The following is a 21,862-nucleotide window of genomic DNA, read 5'->3' on the forward strand; positions in this document are numbered from 1 at the left end:
GTTCTGCTTGCAAATCCACACGTGTTTCTTTCCACTGCCTCAGATAAGTAGTTAATTCTGTAAATTGTTCACGCTAAAGTTACTTCAACTAATCTGTCGTCTCCTCTTGAAGGCATTAGTTCTACCGTGCTACGAGTTGACCACACGAAGTAACCGATAGCTACACTGAACACCGTGGATTGCCTGGGTAAAGTTTTCCAGTATTTACCATCGAATTGAATGAGCTATGGGTAGACTATTAACATAATTGTTCTGTAGGACAATGCAAGCGACGAAGCAAGCAAGCAACCAACGAAACAACCAAGAAGCAACTAAGCATGAAGAGGACAAACAAAATCAGGTAAACTCTTGAAAGGGTATTCTAATTATGTATTAATTTCTAATTATTAATTACACAATAGCAAAACTACAACAAATTGTATGTTTATACACCAACATGGCCTACAATTACAGCAAATGCCACTATAACTAAAAATCAATCATTAGTAACCCAACAAATGTATCTTCAGTAATTCTGTTGGTCCTATATTTTTCCTTTTTCCTCAGAGTTCAGTTAAAGTTTGAAATTGAGAAGTTTGATTGTGCAATTGGTGATTGAATACCAGGTGTGAAGGTTAAGGTCTTTAGTGCTCCATGTGATGAGGGGTAGTCTGTGCATGTTGTCAGCAACGTGATCAATGCTGCATGTTTCTGGGGTGTCTTTTGTAATTGTGGATTTGTTGCAATTTAGATTATATTGACCTGAAAGGAAAGTTAAGAAAAGACTTAGATAATCACCTGCATGGGCATTTAGAGAGGCTTGTCTGGCTGCATTCACATATGCAACTTAGATACTCAACCAAGTACTTTTGTAAAGGAACAGTACCTTCTCATTAGTGTTTGGGGTGTTTTCTATTTGTTGTAGGGTTTTATCTGTGGCAGTTATAGGAGCTGGTGGTGAAGGAATGGAACTGAAATGGCCATTGTTGTATAATGGTTAATTAGAATGCCATTTTTGTCAGAACTTTGTCAAGAGCCAGTTAATTTGATATTTCCTAAATTAACAGCCAGTTTATGCAAAAAGATGAGAAGACGCAATAGAAATTATTTGCAATTTACAATGGAATTGGAAGTGTTTAGGGGAAATGGGAAGATGGGCAATAATAAAATCATACCAATTTTGGCATAATTGGGTTAATTTGAATATTTTTGTTCATAGATTTGAGTAAAATAGGCCAATCTACTCCACATTTGCCCCAGACATCACACACTACCTTCAACCACCACCTCGCTCATCCACTGTGTACAATCCAACACACTACAAAACCACATACACACATCGATTTAAAGAAGCTCTATGCAGGTCTGCATACATTGGCTGTGTAGGTTGGGAGCAAATGAAACCAATTTTTCAAGAGTGCTCTGTCTGTAAAGTAGCGTGGAAGTACTTGGTCCTTTTGTCTCTGCTGTCAGTGATTGGAGTCGTTATGTATGGATCCTTCTATTTGAGGTTTTATGTGCGAAATCTGGTATTCAATTGCACACTCAAACATTTCCAATGCAAACCTCAACTGAACACCACAACCATGACAAGTCATCACTGAATCCACTGAACAAGGACCATCAAAATCACCAGAACATCCACTCACCACCATTATAACCCAAGCAATTATTGGAGCAAATGTAAACTAACTTCAAACAATACACACTGTAGCTTCAACCACTACCTCACACATTCTCACTTTTGAGACAATCACAATCCATGAAGCACTAAGGCACATCATCCACATCACATTTACACAAAATGAGGAAGTAGTGGAAGAATTTTTTTTTTTTTAAATGCATTATTAAAGAAACACCAAAGTACTTTTCCTCTTTGGTCCCCCTACAGCTTGGAAATTGTCTATTACTGCTGCTGTCATAGTATTATTTGAACTACAGATCCAGTACCCAATGTGGCAAACTTGCATAATGTGTTTATAGCCAATAGAGGGCCGCAAAGCAACTGCAGAAGTGCCTTTCACCCTGTTACAAGTTCATGAACAACTAATGTTTTTGGAAAATTTATTTTAATGTACAAAATCTTTGTTGCTTTAAAAGTTTTAGTTTTCCTGCATAAATGTTGTTTTTGTTTTATAGCAATAATTTTTTTTTTTTATATCTTGATTTAATGTATATGGAATTCGTTGAATAAAGTCTTTAATTTGCCCTAATGTCTGCATATTTCCTTATAAAATAACCTAGTCACAAAATAGGATCTCTAAACAAATGTACATTGTTGTATTTATCAAAATGTGTTATAACTGCCATTTGGATATGGACTTCAATGCTTGGTGATACTTGCTCTTTACCTAATTATGCAATGTTGGGGTGGGGAGGACAAAGACAACTTTTTTTTAAATGTCTTCTGATACAAAATACACACTGAAATATAATGTTACATTACTTAATCTAATTAACCTGCTCTAAATAGTTGGATAGCATCAGCCCACTTACATTACTCAAAAAAATTAAGGGAACACTTAGTTTTCCACAATTATTAAAATGCATGTTTTGAAACCTTCCACCCTTTTCTCCATTCTCAATGTCTTGACAGTTCTTGCAAAATACGACACTTGCCTCAAGTTTTACTTGTGCTCAGAACCAAACAGTAGTGTCAGAGTACTGATCTACAATCTGTACCAACATTTATTTGAGTAAGAGCATTCTGAGCATGTTCATTTAATTCTGATAGTTATTGGAATTGTACCACAATTATAAGCAAATATTCAAGGTTTAAACATTGAAGTGATGAGTGGAGTGGACTATGCTATCCTAGCAATCCCTAGCAAATAACTACCAATACACCTGAGCAGAACAGTGGCACACAGCAAAACATATTACCACCCCCCCCCCCATCTCAAGACATAATCTGACAAACATACATGAGAACATTGATTTCATTGTATTTTAATCCTGCAATCATGTGTGAAAGACAACACAACAGTAACAGATGGCTTTCTATTTAACCATGAAGCTGAATCCATATATGCAATATTGTTATTTTGGCACTGTTTTGGACAACATAACCAAACATGCCCTTACACTGACGAAAAAAGCATTTGGCATGCCAAGGCCAATACATGAAGTTTTTGTAGTACAATGACTAGGTACAGTACATTAAGTAGCCTACTACACTGTAACAAACTCCAACAGAAGGCAAGTGTCCTTCACATGCCTTTTCAGCACATTCAGTGTTTTGTCTGATTCTGGCCATTTTAATACAGTCCTGTGTGGATGGCCAGCATTGGCCAATGGGTCTCAGCAGGTTCCAAAGATAGTATATGTCCATGAGCCTCAATCAGCTCTGTGATGGATACACTTCATTCAAGCTGTGTGGTTGATGGAGGCCCATGTGGCTGAACTGGCTCCCTGTGTTGTGTGATTTGTTTGAGGTCCATAAGCTTCAATAGATCACCTGGCAAGTACCAGAACCTCAGTTAGACAAGCCTAAATGATATATCCAATATTAAGTGCAGCACTCAGTGTACCAGACACATGGCCAACATGGCTGCATGTGAGTGCACACTAGACCTCTGACACCTTCAAGCAACATGTTTTTGACAGACACAACATATCTGTAGTGTAACATATTTCAAGACTAAATGTATATTCAGAAAACAATGACCATGTAGCTCAAGGAGAAGAAAACACAACATTTACCTATTGCCATAAGTCAAGCCAAATCAATTTTATTTATATAGCATATTTCATACACAGAGGTCATTCAATGTGCTTTACATAAAAAAAAGCAAACAGTAATAACAAATAAAAGCATAGAAGGGCAACAGTCAAAGAATAGTTTAAAATTAAAGATCATAATAAAAAACAAAACATAAAATACACAAGATAAAATCTACAAATAAAGAATAATTAAAAAAACAACATAAAAAAAACAAAAGTAGTAATAAAAGTAATAAAAGACAAGGTAAAATAATTTAAGGCAAATTGAGAATTTGTAACTCAGTGCATTTAGCATAAAGCATCTGAACAGTTTGGTCTTAAGTCAAGATTTCAAATGGGCTACAGTTGAGGCCTTTTTAATGTCATCTGAAAGTTGGTTTCAGAGCTAAACCTCATAGCAGCTAAAAGCTGTTACACCATGTTTAGTTCTAACAGCAGGTTTTACCAACAGGTCCCTCACTTGGGACCTGATAGGACAAGAAGGTGTGTACTGCTGCAGCATGTCTGATAGGTATTTAGATCCTGCTCCAGTTACTCATTTATAAACAAGCAGTAGTGCTTTAAAGTCAACTTTTAAAATGTTTTAAGATAAAAAAAAATGTCTTCATTAGTGGTATATAGCAATTTACATCCTCCATAAACACTGTGAAATGCACCTTTAGAAACAAAGAAAAGAACAAACTCACAGACTGTGACAAGTTCTCAAGACCATTTCTGACAATGAAATATCTAGCAACTGTAGTTTTTGTAATTCAGATGGGTCTTGGAAGTTTGGGCAACAGTTGAAGATACATGAGCCAGACTGCAACTGGTACTAGTCCGTAAGCAGGCTGCGTAAACAGATTAAGATGGGTTCATGCATTAACATCCTTTAGCAATCATATGACATGGACATGAATAACATTAAATTAGTAGACTTTTTGGTAACTTACATAACCTGATTATATTTCACAAGAGCATTTATGACAGTTCTGCAAGCTGAATTTATTGTATTGCAGATGACTCTTGGAAGTTGGGGCCACAGGTGAAGGTAAATAAGCACTGCTGAAAAAACCTAGATGCATGTCAATAGGCACTCTGACTGGTAGAGCTACATCAGAAGCATATTTACAACAATGTTTGGAAAATCTCATGTTAAGAAATGTGCATGGATAAAATTGAAACTGTATGGTCTTTCTTTTTAAAAACAAATAAGCATATACTCACATAAGCTCATTAGGACTACTTCTCAAGAGTGAGAAATATGCCAGCTTTAGTTTAAGTACATTAAGAAGTCTTGGACAGTCAGACAACAAATGAAGACATGTGAACTTGAGTAACCTACAACCATGGAAATGCCAGATGATCATCAACAGAGTCTATGATTTGTAGGCCTACCTGTCCGTAAGCAGGCAGCATAGACAGAACAAAGCTTGTTCATACATTAACAGAACTGGAATTTACAGTATATGACATCCATATTAATAACATGTAATTGGTAGCCTTTGTGGTAACTTACGTAATCTGATTATATTTTAGGAGAGCATTTCTGTCAGTCAGACCTCTGAAGGTTCAAATGACACAGTGACTGATACCGGTTCCTAAGCAGCCTACGTAAACAGAAGAAAACATGTTCATTCATTTAACACTGTTTAGTCATTCACAGCATATTATGCCATTCAAATGACTGACATGTAATCAATAGCCTTTGTGGTTACTTACATAATCCAATAAGATCTCACAGGATTGTTTATGACAAACAAGCACCACTTATGGAGAAGATGAATGAGTCTTAACAGGCTCTTTGATAGATACAGGTTTCTGAGTAGCCTGCATTGGCCAACAAAAACATTTACATTCATTAACACTGTATAGAAATAGACATCCTCCCAAATATAAATGCATAACATTGAGACTAAAAGAAAAACGAAGATCATGGATGTTCACAACATCTCAGAAAAGTTCACAACAGCAATTCTTACTATACATTTATAAACAGTTGCACCAAAGGTGAAAATAGATGAGCTTGAGAAGGCCTCAATGATGAAAAAGGTAAATGAACATCAACAGTCTTTGGTACAGGCATTCGTCCCTTGGCAGGCTGTGTAGGTAAAATAAATTGTGACCATACATTAACAATGCAATCTATATGCAATTCATATAAATACTATTTAATCCACACCCTTTCTGGATGTTCATATAATCTGATCTCACAAGAATGCTTCTGACAGTCAGACTTCTTACATGTATAGTGTTAATAGTTTACAGGGGTCTTGCATGGTTGAACCATATGTGGAAATGGATAATGTTAAATAACCACCACTGGTGAAAAAGGTGAATAAGTGTCAGGCTCTGGTCAAAAACAGGCTGCAGAAGCACAACAAATATCATACCGTCATAGCACATCATATTTAATATGCAAAGGAGGAAAACAAGATACTCACATATTGGTTCTGTTTTTCATGACAAAAGATGCAATAACTGCAATGCAAAGTCCATTCAACATTTATGTCCAAGTCTCAAAAGACCAATTCTGACAATCAAATGTCTAGCAACTGTAGTTTTTGTAATTCAGATGGGTCTTGGAAGTTTGGGCCACAGGTGAAAATATATAAGCCAGACTACAACTGGTACTAGTCTGTAAGCAGGCTGCGTAAACAGATTACGGTGAGTTAATGCATTAACATCCTTTGGCAATCATATGACATGCACATGAATAACATTAAATTAGTAGACTTTCTGGTAACTTACATAACCTGATTATATTTCACAAGAGCATTTATAATAGTTCTGCAAGCTGTATTTTTTGTATTGCAGATGAGTCTTGGAAGTTAGGGTCATAGGTGAAGGTAGATAAGCTTGACCAAGCAATGCTGAAAAACGTAGATGCATGTCAATAGGCTGGTAGAGCTACATCAGAGGCATATTTAGAACAATGTTTGGAAAATCTTATAAGAAGTGTGCATGAATAAAATTGAAACTGTACAGTCTTCCTTTTTAAAAACAAATAAGCATACTCACATAAGCTCATTAGGAGTATTTCTCAAAGTAAGAGATATGCCAGCTTTAGTTTATGTACATTAAAGGGTCTTGGACAGTCAGACAACAACTGGAGACAGCTGAACTTGAGCAACCTACAATCATGGAAATGCCAGATGATCATCAACAGAGTCTATGACTTGTAGGCCTACCTGTCCGTAAGCAAGCAGCATAGACAGAACAAAGCTTGTTCATACATTAACAGAATTGGCAATTTACAGTATATGACATCCATATGAATAACATGTAATTGGTAGCCTTTGTGATAACTTACATAATCTGATTATATTTTTAGGAGAGCATTTCTGTCAGTCAGTCAGACCTCTGAAGGTTCAAATGACACTGTGACTGATACCGGTTCCTAAGCAGCCTACGTAAACAGAAGAAAGCATGTTCATTCATTTAACAGTTTAGTCATTCACAGCATATTATGCCATTCAAATCACTGACATGTTGTCAATAGCCTTTGTGGTTACTTACATAATCCAACAAGATCTCACAGGATTGTTTATGACAGTCAAGCACCACTTATGAAGAAGCTGAATGAGACTTTCTGACAGTTACAAGTTCCTGTGTAGCCTGCAACAGCCAACAAAAACATTTACATTCATTAACACTGTATAAAAATGGACATCTTCCTAAATATAAATGCATAACATTAAGACTATAGCACATCATATTTAATCATAAGATTATAACATCATAACATTAAGAATATAGCACATCATATTTAATATGCAAAGGAGGAAAACAAGAGATACTCACATATTGGTTCTGTTTTCCATGACAAAAGATGCAATAACTGCAATGTCCATGACTTTCAAGCTATATGTTCTTTGGGTTCAGAAGCTAATAGACACATTCAACATTTCTGTCCGAGTCTTCAACAGCCTTTTGTCACAGTTACTCTGCATGGTCATCCTTTTGTGCCACTTAATTTTACTTGTAAACAAATACATGTCATATACCAGCAAGTATATCCCAATACAAACAAAAAAAATAGTTACAAAAGTAACTGTATAACTGTACTTGCCAAACAAAACTGTGCTAAACAAACTGTTATGCTAGCCATCCCATCCCCTGCAAGAAGCCGTCCAATGTAAAACTCTCTCCTTGCCACCACCCAACCACCCAAACCCCAGTTAGCAGACGGAATAAAAAAAACTCATAACAATTTACAACATACTCTAACACCTTGCCATCTTGAATATCTTGCAAAAACAAAGATTACAGTAGTGAGATAAGGATTGCTTCATGAAAACTGTAGTATGTCTGCACAACTTCAACAACAATATCTGCTACATCTTTACAATACACATGATCTATTAATGTACCTCTTTCAGTTGTAGCAGCTTGCACCTGTTGAGTATATCCATGCTGTTCCAATAACTTGACAATCGTAGATGATCTGAAAATATCTTCGTTGAAGTCTCCCATGATCAGTTTCCTCCCAGCATGTTTCTCAAGTTCAAGGATAACCTGTAACAACTGAAGTCGAAACATGTCTATGTTATAAGAACTTGGCCTGTACAAAACAACAGCAGTCAAGTTTACATGTGCCATATGGAAATACAGACATTCCAAATTGCATGTCCCTGGAATAATCACCTGCACGTCAATGTGGTCAGAATAATACAAACCAACTCCACCTCTTTGTTGTTGTTTTAATGCTGCAAAAACTGGCTCAGAATCATTGTAACAATTTCCTCTTGGATTGTGGTTGAAGATATATCCTGGAAGTTGTTGTTCATCTTCAGTGCCTACATTAAGCCATGTCTCTGTCAAGCAAATACAGTCAGCTTTCATGAAGATCTTGTGAGATTGCATGTCCTGGAAGTGAGCATTCAAACTCTGCACATTGTGAAGTATAACAGTACAGCCAGGGTTAATGTCAGATGAAACAGACGTTCCAAAGTTGAACTTTGACAAGCTTTTAATGGCCAAGTCTACTTTTTCATCACAAAATATGGCTGTGTCTTTGAAATCCTCAATCATCAGTCCATCGAGAGTTCTCACACGGCTCAATGCAACATATGCTTGCCCTGCAGCAAAGATCTTTTTCAGTGATACAACAGCTCTGTTAACAGAAAGTCCTTGACACTTATGTATAGTCATAGCCCAAGCCAGAGAGATTGGAAGTTGCCTTCGTATTCCGCCAGCATTTGTGACTTGATCTTCTTGTACCTCCACTACCGTTGAGCGTTCAGAAACCCTTCTTGCTTTTGATCTCTGAATCTTTCCCACATTAGGATCTTCAAACTCAACATGGATAGCAGCAGGAATGTCATCCTCATCTTGACCTTTCACAATTTCCACAACTATACCACAGGCACCATTGACAAGACCATCAGACACGTCTATATTCTTCTTCAGCATCACCCTTGCTCCAACACCCAACGACACAGATTTTGGCAAGCAAGAATTGAAAACCTTTGTGTGGAAACCGACTTTCCGTTCCATTCTTCCAGTTTTGGGATTCCGTACAAAGTCTTGAGCATGTATGCATATTGCTTCTGGGCAAACTTCTTGTAATCTGATGACATTGTATTTATCAACCTCTGCATTTGTAGCATACATGTGAATATCTGTAGATTCTTCACCAGTTTCACGCTGCCTCAGCACAAAGACATCATGAGCACTGAGAGGTTCATTCTTTTGACGAACTCTGAGGCGATTCAGCATCCCTGCAAATTCAGCATTTTCCTGCCTCACAACTTTGGTCAGCTCAGCAACTTCAAAATTGTTATCCCACAAATTGGCGCCTTTGTTATTAGCAAAAAGAGGTGTGCCTTTCACAGGTTTAAGCTGAAAAAAGTCACCCACACAGATCACGGAAACATTTCCAAACAAGGAATAATCTCCAGTCTGCTTGATTTGACGTAGTCTGCCATGAATGTATGCAAAAAGACGGTTGTCAACCATAGACACTTCATCAATGATCAGAATCTGCAAGTTGCACATCTTTGTCCTTAAAGTATTCACCTTCTCATCGCCAAGAGGTTGATACGGCAATTTAACATTTGCACCAATCGAGAAAGTATGGTGAATAGTTGCAGCACCAATATTATATGCAGCCACACCAGTGGATGCAGTAAGGACCACAGTGAGATCCTCAGGATTTTCAGCAATCTGTGATAGCAATCGAGTAGATTCGTAATGGATTGCTTTGATTAGATGGCTTTTGCCTGTTCCTGCTCCACCAGTGATGAATAATCGCAATGGTTCAGGATTCTGTCTGAAGAGTTTCTGCAGACACCACTGACGAACAGCATAAAATATGGCAGACTGCTCTTCATTCAATGATCGTAATAAATCCAGTGCATCTTGTCTGGGCATTGTCACATGATTGGTTTCCAAAGTGCATGTTGTGTGTGGATTTGCCATGAGGTCAGGAATAAATTTACCAACATCATCATCATCATCTTCATCATCTACAACTTTATCTTTTAGATCCAAACACTTGAGACGCTCCCTCTCTGTTTCAGGACATATCTGAGCCCAAGCATCTTCTAAATCAATGTCACCATCCAGTAACTGTTTAGCTCTGTCAATCTCATCACTTTCTTTTTCAAACAAAGCTTTGTTGTAGTCCACAATCAACTGAACTCTTTGGATATCACTGCCACACTTTACTGCACCACTCTTGAAAAACTGCTCGTATGTTTCAAATTGTGGAGGTTTGAGGTGAAAGTCTTCATAATAAGGCAAAAACAGCTGCAGTAAAGAGTGGAAGTACTTTTCAGAGTTTCTTGTAGGTGAAAACCTGGGATAACTCACAACAGCAGGTTGTGTTCTTGTCCTTTTTCTGACAAAGCCACAGTTGTTGTTAAGTTGTATTATGTCCTGTGAATCTTTTTCTGATGAAATCTGTGACTTGTAAACCACTCTGTATTCAGAGCAAAAACTGGCAAGGCATAAGTCCTCAAATTCTGAAGATCGAGGTCTGTTCTTGTATCGTTCTACCACATTGGTCATCCAAATGCTGCGTTCATCATCAGACTGCTGCAGCTGAGCTTTAGCTTTGAGCACATGCAAAGGGAAACTCATCCTAACAGGGCTCTCACCAACAGGAATGAACTGCACATCACGAGAGCATTCCTTCAAGTGCATACGGGTCAAACGATAAACAGCCTCTTGAGCTGAAACTTCCCTGTTGTGCAGGTACACAGTGCCAAGTTGCTTAAATGCCGCTTTTGCATTGAGATTGCCATTCATTGCCTCATTTTGTGCATGCTGTAATAGCAAACCCATTTCTTGCTCTGCTTTCGTGATGTACGACAGTATATAAACAACAACAGAAAAGGCGTCTGTGACATACTGAATATCCATGTTGCCTTGCCAGGCACGCAGTAACTCTTTGTTATACTGGTTCACCCAAATGTCAGATGGATTTCGCTTAAGGACAATACTTTTCTTTTTGGAAGACTTGTTGTATGCTCTTTCAAACAGGCCTTGATCCATCTCAAGAGATTCAAAAAATGCATCAGTTGTTTCAAAATTCATGTCAGGTGTCATCAATGCAGATTTCACTTTCTTTATGATTCCACTGGCACTCATATTCTCATCATTTCCATTTAAGTCCTCAGAGTTTCCACCTTTTGTGATAAAAGTACGGCTTGATGGTGGTCTTGGGAAATTGAATCTACACACAGTGTTTTTCTTACGGCAAGTCTTTGAGTGTCTTGTGCTGTGCCTTTGTACACTGTTCACAACTTCATAAAGCTCTGTATCAGTCTCTGGTGGAATTTCACAAGTGATGTATCGGTCTATGAAATTTGCCACTTCATCATCATGCTCTCTATCAATCCTTGGAGCATTTTCCACCCAAAAAAGACAGTGGACATGAGGAGAACCACGCTGTTGGAATTCAACACGGTAAAAGTAGTCCTTTATTTTCCCTATGGGTTCAGCTGGCGACAGTATTACATCACGAAGAAAACAATGCCATCGATGGTCAAACATTCTCGCCACTGTGACAGGATTTCGGCTTATGAGGCCACATTTCTCAGACCAGTCAAGATCCTCCACAAGTGTTTTTTTTCCTTCCAACCTTAGAACAGAGCTCAACATTTCAGGCCATCGCAGATCAGCGCTACTCATACTCAGGAAATATGTAGGAATTGATAGTTGACGAATCATACTGAACAAATCTTTCTGTACCGACATCCAGTACGGTGGTGTTCCACGAATACCTCGTAAGAACTTGTATCCTTCATCATTGCGTAATATTTTACTTAATGAATCAGAGTTGAGCAACATGTCTGGTGTTGCTTCTTTCAGAGAAGGGTGACCACCACCTTTGCGTAATGCCACTGATACACTAGATATGACTTGCTGCACCTCTGATATGTATTGTGCATAAAAAATGTAATCTGTGTTACGTCCAAAACGTCCATCTGCATTGAGAAGGCGTGTGTTCAAGTATCGTGACAGAGTTATTTTTGATTCCCTTTCATCATGGAAAGTAGGTCCACCTGATGGAAACAGAACAGGGAAACATTTGGCTTCATTGGTTTTATCAGACAGCAATCTAACTGGACTATTGCCTTCACCTGGTGCCACACTCAGTATATCCTGAAAATTTTGATCAATGATCTCTGAACCTAGATCAACAGGTTGCAATGATGTATCTGACAAGAGTCCACTCTGGTCTTTAATATAGGTCAAATCCTCCTCTACTTTCTCCTCAAGGGCATTTTCTTCATCACTGTTATGAGGTTGCTGTTGGATGTTCTCATCTGCCTCACACTGATCAGTTCCATTCAGAGTGTTTACCCATTCATCATTCCAAGTCACATCACCATACCACTTATTGTTTCTCATCAAATACCTCAACGCATTCCTCACACGGTCTGTATGGACATACATATACTCATAATGACCTTTGTATGTCAACTTGCGTTTTAGTTTCACTCTTATCATCTTATCATCACATTCATTCCTTGGAAGGATATTTGTCACATACGTGTTATCAATAGGAACAGAGACGCATGGACCATGACAAGCTCTCTGGCGGCCTCGAGGCAAACACAATAGCTTCATAAAAGGAATATGACGTGCAATGAGATGTTGTTCCAAAGAGTTCAAACATTTCAGTTCACCTGGAACTTCATCCAAATGCATGTTGTTGGTAACACTTTCCTCAGGCAATTTTCCTCCAAGAATTTTCCGGTGACATGTGTGGCAAATCCATAATTTGCTTAATGGACTATCAGACAAATGGCATCCCTGCTCACATTCCACATCACAGATATGTAAATATTGCAATGTAATGCATCTATTAGCCAGTGCATCAACCTCTGCTCCTTTACGTTCATAGCATTGCCTTTTACATTCAACCACTTGCTTCCTGAAGAGTAAGCGATGACAAACAGAGCATACATACTCAGGACCACAGCTTACTTCCTTACGGAAATGATCAATGGCAAAGTTAATCTCTTTCTGTTTATTGTTCCATGTGGCATATCTGTCACGGCTACGTTTTATTTTATTTGCACAGACACTTTTGTTATTTCTGTATTTGCTTTTGTTGTTCTGATTCATTTTGTACCGAAAGATTGTGTTTCTCTTGTATTTCATATGACTGTATCGACGAACAAGAGTCTGGAAGTTCTTATTTGCCTTGTATTTGGTTTTGGAATAATTGCGCACAAGAGTTTGAAACCTGCTGTTTGTCTTATACTTGGCTTTGTAATTGTCAATTTTCTGTTTTCTGTAATTACTGTCACTGTGGTAGCGCTGTCTCTCTTTTTTAGCTTTCACACTTTTAGATTCAGTTTTTGACTCTCTTTTCCGTAATGACCTGGAGTTGTCATCAGTGTTCGTAGGCTGGCATGTTCCTGCACAAACACTTCCTGCATTTCTATGTTGAACACATGTTACAACTTCATAGTGGATTCCAGTGTGATTCAGATAAATACAATTATCGATCCATGACTGTGGGTCTACAGTAGGTCTGTGCATATTCCATGTCCCATCATTAAAAGTAATGATGGCTGTTTTCAATAAATCAGCAGCAGCAAAAATGTCAATTTCTTTAGGCCAAGAACCACAGTAGTACACTCTTGATTGAGTCACATAGTCCTGTACAGATACATATTCATCCCGCAAATATGTTTCAAATTTCACACTATTCTTCTGGAGGTGTTGCACAATAGCCCGTCTAATTTTCAAATGCTTCTCCTGATTCTGACATATGCTCCAAGCAAGACTACGATAAAAACAATTTCCATCTGGCTTTATACTTTTTATCTTACAAGGACACCCCATGTCATTAACATTGTTTGTTGCAATCAGACCTTTGTCAAGATTTTCATTTGTAAGTTGTAAAAGTTTGCAAAGAACCTCCTGATCCTGATAAGTAAGAGCTTTAAAGGCCTGTTGGGTAACTTTTACATCACTGATAATGACGTCATCTGTTGCCACTATATCACACTGTGATTTAGAAAATTGTGGTGTAACATCACTGGTCACTTTTTTCAAAATGTCACATTGTTTCTTTACCTTCACAATTTCCAATTCCTCTTTCAACTTTCTTTTGCATTGTGACTTCAAGTTATCAGTCTTCATTTGCTGGCATGTTCCTGCACAAAGATTTCCTGCATTTTTATGTTTGACACATGTTACAACTTCATAGTGGTTTCCAGTATGATTCAGATAAATACAATTTTCAATGTCTGACTGTGTGCATCCAGTAGGTCTGTGCAAATTCCATCTCCCATCATTCAAAGTAATGATTCCTATTTGCAACAAATCAGCAGCAGCAAAAATGTCAATCTCTTTTATCCATGAACCACTATAGTACACTCTCGAGTTGGTCACATAGTCCTGTACAGATGCATATTCGTCCCTTAAATATGTTTCAAATTTGACATCGTTCTTCTGGAGGTGTTGCACAACAGCCCGTCGAATTTTCAAATGTTTCTCCTGATTGTGGCATATGTTCCATGCAAGACTACGATAAAAACAGTTTCCATCTGGCTTTATACTTCTTATCTTACAAGGACACCCCATATCATCAACATTGGCTGTTGCTTTTAGACTTTCGACATTTTCATTTGGTAGTCCTAATTTTGTGCACAAAGTATCCTGGTCCTGATGACTTAAAGGTTTAAAGGCCTGGTTTGGAACTGTTGCATGACTTATAATGACATCATCTGTTTCAATCATATCACACTGAGATTTAAAGGACTGTTGGGAAGTTTCTGTATCAACAATGATTTCCTGACATGATATTTGCTCTCGTTTTATCTTAATTTTTGAGAATTCTATCATTGTAGGATTAGTGTCCCTCACTTGTTTACCCACATTTCTGTTTAGCTTAATCTGAGTGTATTCCATATCGTTGCAAGAATTGCCTGCAAACATCACAGACTTATTTCCCTCACAAACTGACTGTTGGTCATAAAGTTTATCCTTACCTTTCACCACATTGCTATACAGTGGACAGCTGTTCGCAGAGTCTGTTGCACTCACCATGCAGCTCTCAACAGCTTCGTTTATTTGTGATGGAAGTGCAGGGTCCAAATTGGTCATCAGTACTTTCACTCCCGTCACTTCAAATCGCACTGTGTTGGTGCCAAAGGAGCCTGCAAACTCATAAACAAAACTGAACAGGGACTGCACTGAACTAAAGTACAAAACACAGCTTGCCTTCTGACCTTGCTGGTTAACCCTTCTGCTTGCATGAGAATCAACAAAGGCAAACCTTGTTTCTTCATTTACTATAGCACATGTATTAGCACAAATGGTTAGCAAACAAGCATCATTACCAAAGAGTGCTCTTTGCATTGCTACATCATAAGGCATGGCAACATCTCGTAAATCATGGTCATAATCATCAATATGAATAAAACCAGTATAAGATTCACCAAAACTTATTGCAAAAACACAACTCCATAATCTTTGATATCTAGGCAATTCGGACACAGCAATATAACCCCTTCCTGGCAAATGATCTCTTATTCTACCTTCAGCTTTCATTGAGCTGTAAAGAGCAGTTCCTTTAATCAAAACATCATCCAGATCTTGGGTTCCCCAGGCCCACACATTCTTAATCTTGGATTTTAAAACTGCAGTGAAACTGATGGCACCACACTGCTTGTTACGTACATTTCCAAACCTTGAATGACCTTGATGAAAAGACCCCATCAGTACAGATATGTCTGGAAATTCATCAGATTTTGTTAAAGAGGAAGAAACAGTAACAGTTTGTTCTTTTACACAGGTTGAATCACCTACAGAAACGCCTACCGCCATGTCTGTTGACACATCTGGACACACATCTGGAGACACATCTGGAGACACATCTGGATCTGGAGACACATCTGTAGACAAATCTGGAGACACATTTTTCAGCAAGTTTGGTACAGTATGTATTGCTGGACTTTGCTTGACAAAGTTTGACAGATTTTGACAGGTTTTGACAGGTTTTGACAAGTTTGGACAAGTTTTGACGGGTTTTGACAGGTTTTGATGGGTTTTGACAGGTTTTGACAGGTTTTGACAGACACTGTCGGACATTGGTTGGGCTTTTTTATAACGAGGACGCCCAACCTCATTTGGTTGGGCTTTTTTTTGATGAGGACGCCCAACCTCATTTGAAGAACCCAGGTTAACCTCCACCAAAGAACTATTGGTAGGAGATGGTATCTGCAACACAAAATGCAACAGTCAAGCTTTATGTAACATTTCTGCTCATTAAACACCTACTAAACACACTGATATACTTTTTTTGTACAACAAGCAGCTACCCACATTTTTTCTCCATTCACAAACTCTGAGATTGTTAAGAGTCTTTCTGCATATAGACATTTAAACAAACAGAAAATTACATCAAACTAAAGAGACAATTAAAACAACTAATACATTAGATGAATATAAGAAAAGGTCTGACACGTTCACCAAAGGCTTAGAAGCAGACCATCTTCAAGTACATTAGGAACACCCAACCTCATCGGAGGACCCAGGGTTAGCTTTTTTCTTCTTGACTGCAAAAATCTTCTGAGCCGCCAAGGACCGTTTCCGCTTTTGTGGCATCTGCAATTTACAGTATAGAGTGCATGCATTAAATTTTCAAACAAAAATGTCTTTGAAATATACAAATATAAAATGTTATTCATTAAAACCTAAATTCACTCAACTTTCTATAATAGCTTCCTAAATATTTATACAAACAATATTAATAGGCCTATATGCACTACAGTAAAAATCAATACAGATCTCACTACAGGCCAAGATAATTGACTAGTTGCACACAAGGCTCTCAGTGAACTTGTTTGTTTCCTGTAGAGCCAGATGTGTTTTTAGTAGTCAATTTAATAACAGATAGAAGGGAAAGTGTCAAAGACCCTTTTTTGTCCAAAATACAATAATAGTCTCCCACCACATCTTTAATCAAAGAAATTAATTAATAACATTTGCTCACCTTTTCCACCAAATCAGGATCTAAAATAAAAACAATATTATTGAAACAGATTTTAAATGCATTTCAATACTGCTATGACAAAACCTAATTAACATGATGTTAGTCCATTATCTGCTTTTTTAGTATGGAGTAGCACAATGACATTTTGACCACATCTCTCACTTCCTACCATTTTACCCATGCAGAGATGTAAAAATCTAAAATAAATTCAATTTATAAATATGCACAAATACACTATTCTTTCACACAAACTCACGTCACAGACATACATCACCGCATTTGGAGGTGCAAACAATCAGATTTTTGGTTATTTAACCATTAGTTAACTTCAAAACAGGCATTTTACTTTAGATAGACAATAGCAATACATCATAATACTAATTAACACCAAAAAATCTAGACTAGAGTAACTCAACATTTAACACCTCCGATATGTTTAGATATGTTTGTCCTAAAGACATCAAATAGCCCATTATCATTACCAAATTGATAGCCAATGAGCCAGAAGTGAACATGCATATATGGCTATAAGAACTGTGCCTTCATTTTACAACTAAACATGAGAAAATACTTTTATAACCCTTAAGCCAGCTCCTTATTATGTGATCTCAATGGCAATGCAGCGTTTGTTTACCTCCAACAGCATGGCATACCTGGTTATCTCCCAAAAACGCCCACAAATAACCGTATGTTTTGTGTGAAAGTGTTAATCTAATTTCTTTAAATGAGAAAATGGCTATTATCTTATTAAGCAAATCACAATATGCTGCCATCACGCTACTTGAATACTAAGATAACTTTACAAAGCAGATAATGTTCAAAGCTCATTGACAAGGTGCATATAAAGACCTACTTTATCCACTTGAGATTTACCACTGTAATACTTGCACTTCTGAATGAAAAGTAAATTGACATGATGGTTTTCAAAAGGCAGGAATAAGTCCTTCTAATCAACTTCACACATCCATTAGCTCATTAAGAGTACAACAATTACTTCAAGAATATTGATAATGCAATACAAGTTGTAGGTTATCTTGTTAAATCTATCTACTATCTTTAATCTATCTATTATCTTGTTAGCAAACCACAGTAGTAAGTAAATAAGAAACTACAAACGTTCTCCCAGAACACTTATCAAAATGGCAGGAAATGGCTTAGATAACAAAGCAGAACAAATCTATCAACCCTAAACCAATACATTTAAAATGCAACTTTGCACTATTTCTTTACAAATTTAAATCTACACCCTGAAGTATGCCATTTACCTCTGCAGTAGGAGAGCACAAACAAAGCATTGACCATACTTTATAAATTTCACCTTCAGCAGTCAATTAGTGCAATCAGCATTTAAAGTCACAGTACACAGTTTTGACCCTCACACATAACACCCAAAACCAGCAAACAGGAAATGAACTCTTATTAGAGTATGAGCCCACTTAAACTATAGGCCTGCTTACACCAAAGGATTTTGGGGAACAATTTAAAAGACAGTATTCTTTTGAGTGAAAGCCTCATTATACTATGAGCCTCCTTACCCTAGGCTATAGGACTCAAAGTCTGAGAATAATTGACATATTCATACTGAAATCTTGGGAAGCTTACTTGAGTCACTGCACGCTCAGATATTTTTTTCAGTCCTATAGTGTAAGGTAGCAGTTGTAGGTAACATTTTCAGTTAACTGTTAAGACACAAATAGGTGAACTAGGCAGCATGCTTCTCTGTGTTGGTCATGAATGACTTTGTGTTGCATGGTCTCTTATATGTAAACAAAGAGGACAGTAGTGAGTCACCAACATGGGTTTCATAAACTACTTTGCCTTTTTGTAACTGTAGACTTTCACTTACAGATATGATCATTAAATAACATAGTTCATAATTACAATTACAATTCTTATATCAGATGGAATTTAACTTCCTGTTTGTTAGCTTTGCATGTTTTTAGTGAAGAATCAACTGAAAATGTAAATCAACTAAAAATGTATTGACAATTTATTCTTGACAGACACTGTCATCAATGAATAATAAGCAACAAAACTCCAGAAGTACAATCCTACAACTTAGGGATAATTTTTCACAAACCTAACCTTAAAAGAAAAATAAGATTCTTGTAAACAATGTCCATTTTATTTCTCTGATTTCATGCTCTAATCATATGAAATATAGCCTAGGCCAATTGCACAAATATTTCCATTACACTCTGATACATTTGGTTACATCCAATTATAAGAAGCCTTTTGTTCACTTCAAAGCTGCTGTTTTTCTTATGTCATACATTCTGAAAAAAAATAATTGATGACAAAAGCAAATAAACTATGGTAAATAGGGTACTGTCCCATTTAACCTTGTGAATTTCTGATCATTATACCAGAAAAACCTTAATATGTACTTAGGGACCCTCCATCAAGCACATTTACAAATTATTTCTGATGGTTTATTCTATCAAAAGCTTTACATCTATCAAAAACCAGAATACAAGAATGCAATTCAGTCTCATATAAATTGCAACAACAAAAAACAAAAAGATAAAAATGCACCATTAAATGTAAGATAAAATAAAAAAAAGCAATCTACAACAAATAACATCAAACAATCTATGTGAATGACTTATCAACTTTAAAAGATATTAAGACCTATGTTTGTACTTGTATACTAAAAAGGAAATAATAACACAAAATAATTTACATGTAAGTTTAACTGAAAAGACTCCCTGGACCATGTATCTTCCATTCACTAAATAATACACTGTAGAAACAAATATGGCAAAACACCTGACTATACCTATGTAACCAGCTGGATGAAAGGACAAACACTATGAAATGTTTATTCACCCTTCAGTTCATCCTTTGACCATTTTGGTTAATCAGACTTATCTGTTGTTTATATGTTTTGATGATTAACCACTCCTTTGTCTTAATTTCTATTGTTATTATTATGTTTCATCTGATGTTTGATGTTCTTGATCTTTATACATCTTGTTTCTAAATTAATGTTGCATCAGAAAGAGAAATAAATAAAATAAAATCCATTAAAATTACATAAAAAACCTACATGTTCCCTGTTTTTATTCCATCCTTCCACTCCATATCATTAACACAACTGCAACATACTAAGGTTCTTCTGGTAGGCTATGGTAGGCTAATACCAGTCACCTATAGGCTACCAAGCCTACTCGTTTGTGTCTGGATGTGTCTGCTTGTAGTCAGTTAGAAATATATCACATCAAATTTAATGAAAGTAATGCCTTTGAAAACATGATATGTCTGACAAACAAAAGACTTTTTAAATGGCATGTCTATTTTGTGTCGGCAAAGTTCTTGCACAGCTGCTTAATCTCATTGTCAGTCGACCATCGCGCACCGCTCGTGCATGCATTGTGAATGCAGGTGCACAACAGTATATAGGCTACCACAAAAATGCTACCAGAACAACAAAACCCATCAGCTTCACATAATGACAATATTTGTTTTAGGCTATATTTTTTGGATGAATGTTCCTGGGAGATCCTTAGTTGCGCGTGAAGTAGAAGCGCGGAAGTTCGGAAAGACCTTCTACCGCCAGTGCTACAGCTGGACTACAGTTGTCAAGTTCTGAAAGCACAAACGTAGGTCGTACTAAAATTGCCCTTGCCTTGAATGATAATGTAAGGAAAATAAAACTACATTTCAATTAAATAACCAAGACTAGGTCCGTGTGATTTTTTTTCTCAGGAGATGTATTGAGCATTTTACTTCAGACACCGGATTATCAGCAAACTGCCATGGGAACTGCTACACTCACAGAAAAAGCTGGCTACCAGAGCTGGATGTAACTGTAATCAAATTACATTTCTTAGTAACAAGTAGTGTAAAGCGTTACTGTTCTAAGTTCGGCAATCACACTACAGTTACTAACAGTGTATGACCAAAGGTTACTTTATTCTTCTATTTCAGAGCGTCTATAGGAATCTTCCACCTCAAGCCCTAGCTGAAGAGGCATGTTGTGGTGGTGTGATTTGCCGTCTTAAGCAGGGTGCATGGAATCAGGCCGCCTCCTACATCACTGCCTCTGAGACGCTCTTCTTGGCTTAGATAATATTTATTTGCTTTCCAATTTTGTCGTACAATCAGGCCATTTATAAAAGCTAAAAATAAAATGCTAGAAATGTACCTGTTTTAAAAAATCTGCCATTCAAAATGTCGTGGTACCGAATGCATTATTTTTTAAGTCAAGACATAACAAGAACATTCCCAAAAAATAACACCCATTGGATTATTTGTTAGCTTAATAGCCTACTAAGCAGGGGAGCAGGCAGGGCTGGACTGGGACCAAAAAATGGCCCGGGCATTTTTGGCCATGGCGGCCCACCATGATTATTTATATGATATGCTGAGGCACACGACATACCAGAGGATATATGCGCACATTTATCATCCATTTCGGGAAAGTTTCACTAATATTACATGATAATAATAACTGTAAGCTATAACACCTGCAAACTATAACTTTATGGCAAGCTAAAATAACACTGTAAGTTGGACACGGAGTCTACTCATAGCATTATTTGAAAACAAAGGCTATTAAAACACACCCACACACCCACTGGTGACCACCTCCAAACCAGCAAGGACGAGGTTGTGCACAAAACTCTATAGGCTACTATTATTATGCATGTTTTAAGTCTGACTGAATAAAATGAGTCTTGTAATTATTTCGTATATTGAGCATTTACACACTTT

General features: G+C 37.1%; 2 protein-coding genes across 8 annotated transcripts; both read right to left on the reverse strand.

Moving 5' to 3' along the window:
* Nucleotides 1–3,966: 3,966 nt before the first annotated feature.
* On the reverse strand, nt 3,967–17,231 carry LOC143101375 (uncharacterized). 7 transcript variants are annotated; one of them, XM_076264669.1, is made up of 16 exons: nt 17,147–17,231; nt 16,672–16,758; nt 15,196–16,371; nt 8,055–8,208; nt 7,486–7,569; nt 7,201–7,299; nt 6,995–7,090; nt 6,703–6,815; nt 6,433–6,554; nt 6,126–6,330; nt 5,669–5,782; nt 5,404–5,511; nt 5,201–5,291; nt 4,909–5,022; nt 4,635–4,743; nt 3,967–4,532 (listed from the first exon to the last, which is right to left on the reverse strand). In XM_076264669.1, exons 2-5 carry the CDS (start codon nt 16,756–16,758, stop codon nt 7,541–7,543), a joined length of 1,446 nt encoding a protein of 481 aa, XP_076120784.1. In that variant the 5' UTR covers nt 17,147–17,231; the 3' UTR covers nt 3,967–4,532; nt 4,635–4,743; nt 4,909–5,022; nt 5,201–5,291; nt 5,404–5,511; nt 5,669–5,782; nt 6,126–6,330; nt 6,433–6,554; nt 6,703–6,815; nt 6,995–7,090; nt 7,201–7,299; nt 7,486–7,540. The 7 variants fall into 7 exon arrangements, with proteins under 7 accessions (XP_076120784.1, XP_076120783.1, XP_076120785.1 ...); XM_076264668.1 differs by having other exon boundaries at nt 4,635–4,746; XM_076264670.1 differs by having other exon boundaries at nt 4,635–4,756.
* LOC143101377 (uncharacterized) lies at nt 8,231–13,263 on the reverse strand. The gene is made up of 2 exons (XM_076264674.1): nt 8,329–13,263; nt 8,231–8,245 (listed from the first exon to the last, which is right to left on the reverse strand). Exons 1-2 carry the CDS (start codon nt 13,261–13,263, stop codon nt 8,231–8,233), a joined length of 4,950 nt encoding a protein of 1,649 aa, XP_076120789.1.
* Nucleotides 17,232–21,862: the final 4,631 nt, after the last annotated feature.

The sequence above is a fragment of the Alosa pseudoharengus genome, unplaced genomic scaffold, assembly GCF_046254945.1.
Source record: "Alosa pseudoharengus isolate Yale_2024_CS ecotype anadromous, Long Island Sound unplaced genomic scaffold, YU_APseudo_1.1 YU_APseudo_1.1_scf_34, whole genome shotgun sequence".
In the NCBI taxonomy this organism is placed as follows: domain Eukaryota; kingdom Metazoa; phylum Chordata; class Actinopteri; order Clupeiformes; family Clupeidae; genus Alosa; species Alosa pseudoharengus.